The sequence below is a fragment of the Neolamprologus multifasciatus genome, chromosome 16 (assembly GCF_963576455.1).
Source record: "Neolamprologus multifasciatus chromosome 16, fNeoMul1.2, whole genome shotgun sequence".
Taxonomy (NCBI): Eukaryota; Metazoa; Chordata; class Actinopteri; order Cichliformes; family Cichlidae; genus Neolamprologus; species Neolamprologus multifasciatus.
Genome location: NC_140454.1, coordinates 1,818,191 through 1,833,162, shown reverse-complemented (window position 1 = coordinate 1,833,162; position 14,972 = coordinate 1,818,191). Strand labels below are relative to the sequence as shown.

The 14,972-nt window shown below is 40.4% G+C and overlaps 1 protein-coding gene across 4 annotated transcripts in view; it reads left to right on the top strand.

Moving 5' to 3' along the window:
- The window catches only part of cntnap5a (contactin associated protein family member 5a), a 155,266-nt gene that overhangs the window by 35,054 nt on the left and 105,240 nt on the right, over nucleotides 1–14,972 (top strand). For 3 of the 4 annotated variants that reach the window (XR_014869904.1, XR_014869905.1, XM_085136080.1), the window contains exon 3: nucleotides 5,038–5,231. Coding sequence is in view for 2 of the 4 variants with exons in the window: in XM_085136080.1 (XP_084992206.1) it covers nucleotides 5,038–5,231 (194 nt within the window). In the remaining 2 variants the exon portion in view is untranslated. Of the gene's footprint in view, nucleotides 1–5,037; nucleotides 5,232–8,434; nucleotides 9,806–14,972 lie in introns of those variants that run through there. The other variant, XM_085136081.1, reaches the window with a different exon arrangement.

The window sequence follows — 14,972 nt, the reverse complement described above, 5'->3', positions numbered from 1 at the left end:
GTGAGTACAGTGAATGTTCCTGCATTATTCAGCATTTCTAAATGCTTGTAGTTAACAATAACCATCGAGGTAACAGAGCAGAAAACACTCAGCTCAAGTGTTTTTATAGTGGGTTTATGGGTTGTTTTGGAAGGCGCAGACAAATAAGCTCTTAAGACTTTCTGAATATATCACATGCAGCCATATAAAGGGGTCTGTTTACCTATTTGGAGGAGATGGCCCCTCTATTGGAAGCAGCGATGAGTGGGCCGAGAAACAGGCACAGTCGCCATGGCAACTTGAGGCACTGACTGGATGGTTTTTTTGCCACAGACTGTATGTAAAAGATGTGCACTGTGACATCACTCCTGCCTGCCTGCATACCTATACATCCTCACGTGTCAGTCATAACGTAGGCTAACACATGTTTCATCATGAACATCATATATGTGCATGTGTGTATGTACACGCACACACTAACCAAGCATCAGGAATCATCAACTAACATCTATAGAAACAGCTGTCAGAGGTGGAGCAGCTCACCTGGTCAGAGTGTCCTTGGATCGATGCATTGATCAGAGTGGGAATGTTGGATACAAAGTACTGAAGCACTGGAAAAAGACCTGGTGTGATCTGGTGAATGTAGCAGCGCTTTGAGTGGGAAAACGCTGTAGAAGAAGCAATCCATTTACTTCATCCATTAGCAGAATTACTCAACCCTGGAAGAAAAGAGCAGTGTAACTGAATCGTCTGCAAACGTCACCGATAACAATAATAGATGCATATATTAGGGGTGCAACGATACACAAAATTCACGATTCGATATTTTTTCGATACAAGAAAAAATGTTCATGCTTTTTTAATTTGTCATTTATTAAAATTATAAATATATATTTTAACTCAAAAGTACAGTTTTTAAATTTAATGTTGCTGAAACAAAGTAATAAAAAATAAATCTATCTGATGGAGGAATCACTCATCTTTGGAAAAGAGAGTTTCTTACAGAGAAATGTCTCTTTCCAAAATAAAAGCTCTACTATACGCTTCTTCTGGGCTATATTCTCAGCAGCATATTAAACATATCAGGTCCCCATAAGGAGAATCATGTGCTAACGGCTGTCTAAATGACGCGGGTAAAGTTTGTAGCATGCGTGCTTGTTGTTTTTGTCTGCTTCCACTTGTCTTTGCACGAGGATGATGTCGGAGTAAATGTGCAGTCATATTCGTTGTGTTCCCACTAGTGCTGTCAGCGTTAATCTGAAATGACGTTAACGCCACAACACGGCAAATCTCCGTTAACGAGCTACCGCGGATCGCTAAGGTGCGTGGGGCTGGACGGCCACGAGCTAACTGCGTTAACGAGCTAACTGCGCTAACGCACTAGTTCCCACCCATGTAATTGAGCATTGCGTGGCACATCCAACATACTGTTTTACTTTAGTCCATGACGCGCTTACCTTCAGGGTCATACGTCACATGAAAACCAAAATAGTTCCAAAGGCCAGATCTGAATGAGGGTGGGGGAGGTTCAATTTGCCATGTTGCAACTAGCTTAGCTTCTGTCTCGCTAGCTTGCCCTGCGCTCAGTGACTCTGCGTTCGACTACTCCGCCTAGGCTGCACTGTCGAGCGCAGATCCACTGAGCTCTCAACACAGACAGCATCGTCAGAAGGAAAGTTGATAAAATAAATTAAAAATGTTGTATTGTTCGATACATATGCGTACCGAACCGAAAGCACTGTATCGAACGGTTCAATATCGATACGAGTATCGTTGCACCCCTAGCATTTATAGAGTTGACAATTAATATTGTGGCCAAACTCAAAGTAGCCAAGAACACAACTTCCCTGGCTCACTGACAAAGTCCCATCAGATCTACCCAAAGCTCTGCTATCACTGAAACCAGCGAGCCCTGAAACCTATCACATTTCTGTTTGGTCAGTTATTTCTTTGTTGTAACACTGCTTGTTTGCAATAAACCATATATAGCGTTGGTAAGTCTGTTTGTTTCCCCTAAATATGACCAAAGTCTCATATCACAATATAAGACATCGTCCGATAACGATATAAATCACAGAAATTTAACATTAAAATTCTGTGAATCTCGGGCAGCTCGACTTGCGTGAAGTGTTTCCAGCTGGGCGTCGTGTAGCTGGAGTCGAGTGTTTTAACCGATGTGTGAAACGATACATTTTTAGACATAAGTTGTAACGGCGCCGTTTTCTTTGTGAGTATTTCTTACACGGCGTGCTGCGGGGAAAAGCCTGTTCTAACGTTTGAGTCTAAGATTTATTTTTTAGCACCTGGCGTCTTTTTTACTTCTCATCCGTAAATAATCTGCTCTTTCACGTGATTCAGTTTATTTTGAAAAGTCTCAACAGGATCTTGAGCTTTATTGTGAAAGGTTTATGTGGAAAATAAACAAGCGGACATGCGATGGTTTTACCGTTGTTATTGCTTGTCGCTTGTCTGTCCGTAGTGTGGTTATATTAAATATAAGAGAAAGAGAGAACTTTAAGAAATTAATAATAACTACAGTGACATCAGAACATGAAAAATATTGCTGTAAACAGTTTATTTTGCGACACCACGAAACAAACGATAGCGTAAAATGAAACGATAGATGTTTTTATATTGTCATCTGATATATATCGTTATATCGAACAGCCCTACCCTAAATGGTGCCATATGGTAATTTGTAAGGTTTGTTTGTTGGCTGAGCAACAGAACAACAAAGACATAACAGACAAATCAAATTTCCCTACTTTCTGTGCTAAGCTAATATGACTGGAAACCTGAATCTGTGTAGCTGGGAAGTTTGTTAGTCAGGCAACTGGTGCAGACGAGTGTCATGAGAGATGAAAAATATAAACTACATTGCCACAAGTATTTTGTCACCCATCCAAATCACAGGATTCAGGTGTTGCAATCATGGCCACAGGGGTGTAACATCAAGCAGCTAGGCATGCAGACTGCTGCTACAAACATTTGTGAAACAATGGTGCCACCTGTGCAACTATTCCAGTCGTCAAATTTCCTCACGACTAGATATTCCTCAGTCGACTATTAATGGAGCTTTAAGTGGAAGCGACTGGGAACAGCAGCAGCTCAGCCACGTGGTCGTTCATGTGCAGCGAATGCTGAGGAGCATAGTGCACAGAGGTTGCCAACTTTCTGCAGAGCCAATTTCTACAGACCTGCAAACTGGATGTGGGCTTCAGATTAGCTCAAGAAGAGTGCAAACTGCACCCACAGCCCTTAATCACCTGGGCCAAAGCAAAGTATTGGATGCAGCGGTATAACTACGCCACCACTGGACTGTAGCAAGTGGAGACATGCTCTCTGGAGTAAATGATGCTTCTCCATCTGACAGTCTGTTTCGCCTTATTACATTTGTACTAACAAATACTTCAAGTTGTACAGAAGTTTATGGAAAAAGAGGCCGTATTCTCCCTCCGTCTATGACCTCAGTAAACACCTGACTGATGTGCATGTTCATCAGTTTACGTCAATGGTCTGAATTTCTACTTGCAAGTCAATTCTTATGGAATGTAACATTAAATATAATTCGTAAGTTATTAAGGCCGCTGCACACTAAACGTGTGCAAAATGACGCACACCTGCCCCTAACCTCTATACACACTGAATGTGTTGCATTTTTGCAGAAATTTGTCCCTCAAAAACATCCACTGTGTAAAAAATAAAAGCAAGTGGGCATCAGGCCATGATGAGTCCTGATGTTTCTGAACAAGGTAACAAAAAGCTGCGTCACAGATGCGTTCGTACATTTTTCAGGATGGTAGTGGTGCCTATTTGAACTCTTGTTAGCAGAGCAGTACAAAACTGCCAATCAAAAATAAATATGTTAATTATTGAATTCAATCTGTTAACTCTTATTAAAAACTTAACTTAAGATGATTTTTCAGCACAAGTTAAAAATGTACATTTAAGACCAGAGTGCTGACACAGCCAGCATCTCCCTTCAGTGCTTCTGAGCAGCCGCTATATTAATTCATGCATCGAATAGTGTCAGCCAAGGAAAACAATTATCCCTAAAAACAACCACATATCTTTGCTACAGCTGAAATGGGCATAAACCTCCACTGTTAGCCTGCAGCGCGCCCAAACGTAGGCAGAGGGCTGAAACAGAAGAGGTCGAAGGCACGTTGTGAAAGCAGTAACAACAATTACCAGACAGGAGGTTAAACCCAGATAAAACCACATAAAAGGAGAAATAAAGAGCAATCATGATTATCAAGGAGACACTTAACAGTGAAACATTAATGGTTGAAGTCAGAAAAATGGAGGGAACTAAACCACGAATAACAAAACAGGGACTGAAGCTGACTGAGAACCAGCACCAGAACTGCAAAGACTAGAAAACTAGAAAGAACTGAAACGTTCATAAAAGCTAAACAGGAGCCAGAACCACAACCGTATAATATCAACTGAGGCTAAACAATGATAGGATGGAAAGACATGAAAACAGGAACCAAATGTAAAAAGAAACAAACACTAAAATATGAAAAATCCAAACAGAAACTCACAACAACACAACGCTAACATGTTTCACATCTGGCCTCTCATCAGCTCCGTGGGGCAGATCAACCACCCCGCTGCCATAACCACACTCGAGTGCAGCGATGGTGATCTGTGGCCGAGGCAGGCGCCCCTCATTGTTCCATCATCACAGGAAAAGGAAGAGTTGTGGCTACATTTTGGTTTAATTCTGAATGTGATGCAGAAAGCTGTTCTATCTCTAACTCACCCCTCAGTCTTGCCACTTTTCCGTTCCACTGAACTTAAGCCTTTCAGGTAAAATAAAGCTGCCAGTGAATAAAAAGCATCGGGCTCTTCATTGGAACTTTGAACATACTGCATATACAGCGCATAAAATGAATCGGTTGTTTTCCACAGAAACAGGAGCTTTCACTGTGGCTGCTGGAGTGGAACTTAGCCTTGAAGCCTTTCACATAAACTCCTCGCACGTACACATCAAGACTTGTTGACAGACTGCATGTGTCAGACCCTCTGCCTGTATTTTCTGCTCTTCTTCAGGTGCAGGAGGTTGGTCTCCAATGGTGACTGACCAAGAGCCCTGGCTCCAGGTGGACCTCAGGGAGCAGATGGAGGTGACTGCTGTAGCCACACAGGGACGCTATGACAGCTGGGACTGGGTCAGCAGTTACCTGCTGCTCTACAGTGACACAGGCCGGGCTTGGAAACAGTACAGACATGAGGATGGCGTGGGGGTCAGTATTTTTTAACCGCTTTCTCCACCTACCTACCTTCAGTTTGTTACTGATTTAAAGCTGATACAACAGTACAGCTGTGTTATTGTAGGGTCTTTACCTGTCGACATAAAGCACCTTGAGATGACGCTTGTTGAGATTTTAATTGAGTTGAATTGAAACCAGCTAGCCAACAACTAATATGGTCAGTCGAAGGGAAAAAGTGTAAGGCCTATTCTGGAATGTTGATGGATAGGTCAACGGTTGGGAAATATGCCTATATGCTTCCTTAATGAGTTTGGAGTTAAATAGCTTTCAGACTGGAAGCTGAGCAAAAAGCTAGCCAGGATCCAAAGGTCACTAATTAACTTGTGTATGTGACCCATAAAGAAACAAGCAGCAATATCAAGTTTAGTTTTGAAACAAGTACACACTGGAGGCATTTCTTGGCTTAGGGAACACTGTCTCTGTTTTAGGCTAGTGGGAGAAGTTTGCCTTCCAGGCATTCTTCCAGAGTTTCTGTCAGAGAAATCGCAGGAAACCAGCAGAGACAGAATAAAGAGCAATGAAGTCTACTGATTCAGCAGGTTGAGCTGGATGAATGGGTGTTTTACCAAGCGGACAGGGCTGTAGGTCCAGCTGTGCTGTGGTTTTAAGCGTGACTGAACCCTATGAGGTCGAGGTCATCACTGACTATGACCTTAGTGTTTAGATTAAATATGTAACAGGTTAAAGCGGATCATCAGTTAGGTTAACAGCCTACATGTTTTATAGATCGTTCACCTGTTTGCAGGGTTGTCACAGAAACGTTCTAATGTGGACGTGTAACATCTTTGTCCATTTCATATGTGGCTAAAAGAAAATCTGATTGGCTCGTTGGATTTCACAAGGTTAATCACATAGCACCACTGCATATGTACTGCTTTTCCAGCACTGGTACATTCTTAAACACTAACATAGCTATAGTTAGCTATAGTTAGCTATAGTTAGCTATAGTTGGCTATAGTTGGCTATAGTTGGCTATAGTTGGCTATAGTTGGCTATAGTTAGCTATAGTTGGCTATAGTTGGCTATAGTTGGCTATAGTTGGCTACAGTTGGCTATAGTTAGCTATAGTTGGCTATAGTTGGCTATAGTTGGCTATAGTTGGCTATAGTTGGCTATAGTTAGCTATAGTTGGCTATAGTTAGCTATAGTTAGCTATAGTTGGCTATAGTTGGCTATAGTTAGCTATAGTTGGCTATAGTTGGCTATAGTTAGCTATAGTTGGCTATAGTTGGCTATAGTTAGCTATAGTTAGCTTTGTGTCACATGTTTCATTCTATGTTCATTTCTTGTGTTTTGTGGACCATCAGTTCCTGGCATTGCTGGTCAGTGTCACTTAACATCCTCTCACTTCTGACACGTTTCAGGTGTGGCTCTGTTGTCAGTGCAGTTTTTTCTTTTTATCCCCTTTTTTCTTTTTATGTCGCAACATATTATGCCAGCCACTACATGGATTCAGAGTCTCAGGAAATAGCCACTTTCAATACACTTTCAACATCGAACTTTCCTCCAGCAGCCCTTTGCACAGTACATAGTATTCAGTGATACGTTGTTGCTATGTGGCACAGTGATGGTTAGCTCTCACAGAAAGAAGGTTCCTGGTTGTCCAGGCCTTTATGTGTTTTTACGGCCTTTATGTGTAAAATCCTACTTCTGAATTGGCCATGAATTCAAAGTCAGTGATAAGAGGTGCTCCATGTGTGCAGAATAAATGTGCTTGTAGTGTGAAGCCCTTTCAGTAAGACCAGACCACAGTGATGTAGAGTGCGAGTGACATAGCCTCAAAGTTATATCTGAAATAGTGATATTTCTGATAATAAAGAAAGGAGTAGTACAACGAAATGTTGGGCCTTCTTCAAAACCTCCGAGGTGTTTGAGCTCTGTGTCTATGTGCACACTTTCCACACACTCCCCATTGATGCTGATGGGCTGCAGCTTGGACTTCCTGCTTCTAACATCGACTACCAGCTCTTTCATCTTTGGTGATATTGAGGTCCAGGTTGTTGTCAGCACACCAATCTGACAGCCTCTGATCCTCAGCTCAGTCTCATCACCCCCAGAGATGAGCCCCACCACGGTGGTATCATCTGTGAACTAATATAGAGAAAATGCCAGTAATCCCAGTAATCAGACAGCCTTCAAGCACTTGGCAACAGTAGGAAGGAAAAACTCCCTTTAAACAGGAAGCAACCTGGCAGAACCATGCTGAATGAGCCATCTGCCATGACTGTTTTTGGTTGATTATAGGGAGACAAATAAAAAGATGCACTATAACAATAATAAATAATAACCAATAAATTCCATGTCGTCAACCCTCTGAGATCTGGGTCATTACAGGTGTTTACCCTCCAGAGTACTGTGACTACAAGCTAAAGGGCACCAATTATTATCTCCATCTTGTAAGTCAGCAGTGAGTATTATAAGCTACTCACAGTGGGTTGCTGTGATGTCTTTATTTAGAAAAAAGTTGTTACATTTATGATCAAATAGAGATTTCGACACAAATCTCTTGTTTTCTACTCTCAGACTGTAGCAGAGCACATTTGGTTGATTCATAGTTTAGCAACTAATCCTGTCTTATCTACCTGAGGTGACCAAATAGGGCTGCCACGATTAGTCGACTAGTCACGATTACGTCAACTATCAAAATCGTCGACGACTGATTTAATAGTCGACGTGTCGTTTGAAGCTTTGTAAGATCCCAAAAGACGCAGGAATAAGTAGTAGGATTTAAGAGTGTAATAACGGACTGAAACAGAAGATGGCAGCACTGCATGTACAAGGATGCCAGCTGCCATTAAACCCCGAAGAAGAAGAAGCTGTGTCCCAGAATTCATAGCGCAGCCCAGCTCAGTTTCCAACAATGGCGGCAGCTAGTTAGTTTTAATATTACTCTTATTATTCTTTCTGGGTCACAAAATAAACGTTTAACATATTTTCAGGCGAGAATGTAGCTGTGTAAACCTCAAATATCTGCTCAGTTTATCAAGACACCACATATTTTCAAAAGCACTCCGACGTTTTCGGAGACGTCTGTTAGCCACTAGCTCGATAGCTAGCCGGGGGCTAGGCTAACTAGAGCCGTGAGAACACCGGACTCCCGGCTAATCGTTTTCAAAGCCACCGCCGTCTTTCACTACTCAGGTTAAACATGATATATAAGTGACTTAGATAACTTAAAATGTTGTTGTTTGGCTTTTTTTTGTATTTTATTTGTTCCTGAGTAAATCGGTTTGGCTGAGATTAAAGTTATAGTTTTTACACAGCTGAATAAACATCAAGCAGACAGCTGATTATCAGAAGTGTGAGATGCTCGAGAATTTACTCCGGTGTCCTGTTATATTTTAGATAGTAAGGAGTTTATTAAACTTCACCGAAACAATCTGCAAATGTCATTAAAATGTAATAAACTATCATCTTGTCTTTATTTTTAGTTAGCACAGACCTTAAACACTTAAAGCTGTAAGCTAATGATAGTTCTATAAGAGCAGATGCTGCTGGTGCAATAAGCTGTAGTTTTACATCCAATGGATGATGATCTGATTAGTCGACTATCAAAATAATCGTTTGTGGCAGCCCTATGACCAAAGTAGGAATACTGTTCATTCTTTATGAAAACTATCTGAAAATGAGGATTTAGATCAGACTTTAGCATCAAGCCTGAGTGTTACACATGATGGAAACACGAAGACAAACAGATCCACATTAAAGAAACTGTCAAAACGATCACAACAAACAGCCCAAACAGCTTTTAACTCTTCATTATGGAACAAATAGTACTTAGACTCTGAGATTAGCCTGTTTTATTGTCCCCCAAAGAAGAAGCTTATTGCGCTGTTACTGAGACTTAACGCCGTAGATTAAACGTACCCATTGGAAAAAACTGCTGCAAACTTTATGGGAAGATTCATTTGTTGGTGTGAACAAGAACAAAACAACGCAGCCAGTTTTAATTAGTGCTGAAAAAGGAAATAGAAGTTCACGGTTCCTGAAAAATAAGATCACATATGGTGCGTTCACACTGATGTGCAATATGCTTTTAAACAGCACACAGCTTTTTCCGCTCGCTGTCACTTCTCATCTCATTGTGCCAGGAAAAATGGGGAGAAGCTGCTGTGCAGTGAGGAGACAAGGCAATATGCATAAACATTACTGACATGACCTGCAGCTATCACTCTCTATAACTGACTCATGAAAGAGGAAATGGAGGTGCTGAATTCCTTTCAAAATTTCAGAGATCCAAATAGCGCTCAACCCAGGCATGCAGCGCCGTCGTCTGCCACAGCAGCCAAAACAGACGACATCCTCGGCAACTTGGCAGGCGTTTGAAGCGGGCATGAATAGCCTTTATATTTGCTGATGTGTATTAAATGCAGACGCGCGCAGACACTCCCAGCTCCTTTTCGGCGTGCGTATGAAGGATGAATAGCAGTGATTAGCAGCCAATTTGTCTGCGGTCTCTGATGAAATTTTCACCCAGGCTGACTAACTGCAGCTTTCACCGAGACCTTTTGGCAGATACCAACTCACATCCGTCTGGAAGCTCAGAGGTAACAGCTTACTGTCAGAAACTGAACCGAGCTGAACTAATGAGTGAGCAGCAGCTGTTGGGATGACTGCTAGCTCTCAGCCAAATTAACTTCATAGAAGAATTAGAAAAACTGTGAGCTAAAGGTCGGCCATTCTTCTCACAAGTCTGCTGGCGTATATTTGTTTTTAGATATATGTTGATAGCAGCACGCTAGCCCGCTCTGGTACCAGCTAACACAGCTAACAGCTAACACAGCTAATTTGTGCTTTGGTTAGCTGCCTGCTAAGCTTCTCTTATCTATTATTCTTTCTTTGTTTTGAAAATTCAATTCTGCGAAACAGACAAACTTTCACATCAGCTGGTCAAACTAAGACATGGGGTCTTACCAACACTTTGATGCTAGGCTCATCCTCCCGTCTGGATCCAAACAGGTGTTTATAGTATTTTCAGACCGATATTTGGAGCCTTCTTGTTTGAGAATCAGTCAGTCTCTACGATGATAACACAGCTGTTGCTGTGGCCTCAGAGTTTGACCTTACAGTGACCAACCTGTGTGACAGCGTAGAAACTAGAGATGGACCGATCCGATATTACGTATTGGTATCGGTCCGATACTGACGTAAATTACTGGATCGGATATCGGAGAGAAATAAAAAATGTAATCTGATCCGTTAAATATCAAAAAAACACCTCACAAAACTTGCGACACGGCGTAACTCGGCTCATAACCGTAGCACGTAGCAGCAGTGTGGTCACGTGCTGTGTGTATTTGTAGCGTCGCTACCAAACCAGCATTTCATCTCAGAGAGAAGTAAAGCAAGTGTGTAAGTTCATCTCTGAATGTTTGTAAAGCATTCCCGCGTTAAGCTTAACAACCGATATATGGAGCGACTGCCTCTTCTTGCTGCTACTTCAATCATAAACTGATCAATGATCAGCTGATCGTCTCTCTTCTTTGTTTTTGTCTCACTTCTCACCAGAAAGAGGAAACCAGCGGCTGAACAACAGCAGCACGTTTAAGCTTGATAAGCTGTTGTTAGAATTTATTTAATATTATTTCTACACCAGGATCTTTTTCTATGCAGCTGACGTAACTGTGCAGGGGCGGATCTAGCAAAGTGTAGCCAGGGGGGCCGATAGGGCATGAACAGGGAAAAGGGGGCACAAAGACATACTTTTCTTTCTTATTCTCATTTAAAATGTCGAGCTTTTAATAAATAATTATCTGAATCTTACACCCAAAGTTTTAATCTGATGTAAAATGTATAGAAGTCCATTACTGTATATAGTAACTGTTAAGTCTAATATACCCTAGTAAGCTATAGTACTTTTTCCTTTGGGAAGATACCATCTGTGCAGTCTGCAATTCTGTTGAAGAAAGATGTTGAATCTATTTAATTATTCTTGAAAAATAATTTATTTCTGTGCATTTTTTTTTCAACCTGCATCAAATTAAAGTTGATTACGTCGATTAAGCATCATGAGGTGGAGGGGGGGGGGGGTTTCCCTATTTTTATTTGCTGGGAGTTTGCAACCCTATTAGTTATGTTGCTTAATATTTCTGCTAAGTCCTCTTTAAAATATCAGAACAGGGAGGATGGAGCAGGTTTAAGTTTATTAGATTGATCAGTGTTGCTGATCTATGAAATATTTTTTTACATACAGGTATAACAGAATAGATTTAGTGTTGTTGTTTATTTAAACTTGAGTATGAACTTATACAAAATGCAGCAAGATATTAAAAAAACAGTTTTATTGATTAAAAACACACAATATCAGATTCATATCGGTATCAGCAGATATCCAAATTTATGATATCGGTATTGGACATAAAAAAGTGGTATCGTGCCATCTCTAGTAGAAACTGACAGGCACGCTACAGTCCGCCCGCCATGGTTATCCTGCGATGCTAAAAGGTGTCCTGCTATGAAATGTTCGAGACAAAGTTACAGTTATTAACCCTGTGCAGTCATGAAGGAGCGCTACACAAACAGCCAAAAGTCAAAAGTTTGGCTGCCCCTTTGTTTAAGTTTGTTTGTCTTTAATGATGCGCTTTCTTGTTTTCTTCTGTGAACCTCAGTAAGAGTGATGACACCACCATCTGGTCCTGTCAGTCTGCTGTCTGAGGAGTGTTCTGAGAAAAGCCTGCTTCTTCTAAGAGCTGATAATAACCCAATTAGCACAAGCCAGGGGAGAAAATCTGTGAAAATGACTGTCTGCTGGAGCTTTCTGGCCTTTTTAGTCACATGCTGCAGCACAAACACAGCAGCGCGCTCACACGTGCCTACTCGTCTTTTTTGCTCATGTTAAAAATGAGCTTTGTTCTTGTTGGCACATATAATGTAAAAGTGATACACCCCCGTTAAAAGTCCCGCTTTAACCTAAATTCCTGTGATATTTGCATTCTGCTCCTCAGTAAATTAGCTGCATGGTTTTTGCAAATATTCAAAGGTGGGAAAAGGAATATATTCCAGCAGGGAGTCCACATTATCCTTCATTATCCTTGCAAAGCCTTATTTAAAAATCTCTTTTTAATGCAGCTCTGAATAAATGTGTGAAACAAATTCTCCTCCTTAAGGGGGAATTTACGCATTCATTTTCTTGCAAGTTAGCAGTTCAGGTAGATGGGAATCTAATAGGGATTAAAATGTGTTTGCATGAATGCTGAAGACTCATTTTCTGCTAAGAATTTTTCTTTTCTTTTTCCTAAGAAGGCAGCAGGTCTCAGAGGCTGATTCACAGGACGTTTGTTTATTACATATGAACAAATCTGTTAATAGAACAGGCAGGTAAACATGAACCACCTGAGTACTCGAATTACTCTCAGCAACAACAGCTCAGGATGTGGTAATTTTCCACTCAGGTTAGGCAGAGGCTTAGTCCTGACCCATGACCTTATCCTCCACGTGCTCGCTGGACCTCGGATGGATCTTGAAAATGAAATGAAAGAGTGTTTTGACAAGTGAACAATGAAGCTGCACTGATGAATATTCAGATGGATTTAGCAAAGTTGTTCCAGGTGGATGAACTGAGTGTAAACAAATGCTTTCTTACAAAAATGATTGTTTTTATGTATTGGAAGCTCTAGCAGGCTTGCAGTATTTGCTGAGGTCATGCCAAGCACAGCTTGTTCCTAAAAGCCACAGTAGACAAATCAAGGGAACCTCGTCAGGTTAGAGCAGGGGTGTCAAACTCAAATACACAGTGGGCCAAAATTCAAAACTGGAACAAAGTCGCGGGCTAACATTAATATTTATTGAAAAAAAATCTTCCTCCAGATTTAAGAATGAATCTTTTCTTATGGACACAAACAAGTTTGAGTCCATATGGAACAAGCAAAGCTTAATACTAAACAATATATATATTAGCTGTGTAATACCAGTAGGCCAGCTCTGATAGTAATTTGGTGGCTTCACGGGCCAGAGTTTGACACCTATGGGTTAGAGGAATGAAGCGACTCTCAGCCAGAGATGGGCAGTAATGCGTTACTTTAATCTGATTACTTTTTTCAAGTAACGAGTAAAGTAAGGGATTACTATTGCAAAAACAGTAATTAGATTACCGTTACTTTCCCGTAGGAACGCTGCGTTACTGCGTTACTAAAACAGTGATTTTTTTGCGAGAATGTCTCATGACAGTGACGTAAGCGAGTGCGACGTTCGTGACAACAGCTGTGTGCAGATGAACAATGGATCATATATCGAGTGCAGAGAGAGTATGAGCGTGCAGCGTTTAAAGCGTGGAAGTACTGACCTTACTTTGAGTTTGATTCCATAAAAAGTGACAAAAACATTAGTGTCCGTTGTGCGTGGGAAGAAAACTTCTTTTTACAGCGAAAAAAACCCTAAACTTCCGAGCAAGCACCGAGTAGCTACGACGTAATGGGAAACTCACAGAGAAACTCGCGGATTCTTCCACTGACCGCTGCACACCTGCACCAGGGTAACCCTCCGCCTACCCCACTCCTGCTTTACAGGTGAAAATAGAGCAACAGGACCGCTAGTCTTTGACTTTATTTATTTTCTGCTGTGTTTTACTTGCATCTATTTGAAAGACTGAGTGTAAACACAAAAAATATTTTATTTTATGTGCTGGAATGTGCAGAAAATAGGTTTAAATGTTAAACTAATTTCTTCCAGTCAGAGAATGTTGCAGATAATTAAATCTTTGCTTGATGCATAAAGTTAAAAGATTAAAACTAATAAAACAAGTTTTAAAAAGAGACTTTTCCATTTGATTACATTTTGTATGATGATTATGCAGAAAAAGTAGAATTGGGCTGAAAGATCACTTTATCACCTATTCAGGTTGTAAATCGTGTTTTTAAAAAGTAACTAAGTAACTAATTACTTTTGAAAATAAGTAATCAGTAAAGTAACGGGATTACTTTTTGGGGGAAGTAATCAGTAATTAGTTACTGATTACTCTTTTCCAGTAACTTGACCAACACTGCTCTCAGCCTATATGCAAGACTCCATTATATCCTGGAATAACCAGGAGAACTGGCTGTGGGCCAGGCTGCATTTTACAATACAACTTTATTTATGCAGCACATTTAAAAACCAAGGTGCTTCTCAATAATACAACAAATTAAAATCAAATTAGATATAGGGGCGAAAGCAAAGTACACTGAAAGGTGGAATTAACCAGGAATGCAAGTGAAATAAATAAGTATCAGAAGATAATTTAAGAATTAAATCAATTCATACACGAAAATATCAACTGGAAGGTTATTCCAGAGATACAATAATAATTATCAAATCACTTTTATTGTCACATCACATGTGCAGGTACAGCACATACGAGTGAAATTCAAGCAACAGCGGTGTGCAAAAATACAATAACATAAGAACAAGCAAAATATAAGAATGGAGTTATATGAATAAATATATGTAGTAGGGATGCACCGATATCGATACTGGTATCGGGTATCGGGGCCGATACTGTAAAATGTGTGTGTACTCATACTCGTAAAAGTTAACCGATACCATGAACCGATACCAACTTATTTCATTAATCAGAGGGTGGATTGTCATTTCTGTTGTAGTTTTTTAGATTGGCCACTAGGGGGCCAATTATTATTTTATTTATTATTTATTTTATAATTTTTTATATTTTATTATTTATTTAATAATAATTATTTTGTTTGTTTGTTTACAATATGGACACTCTGCAATAATTTAAAA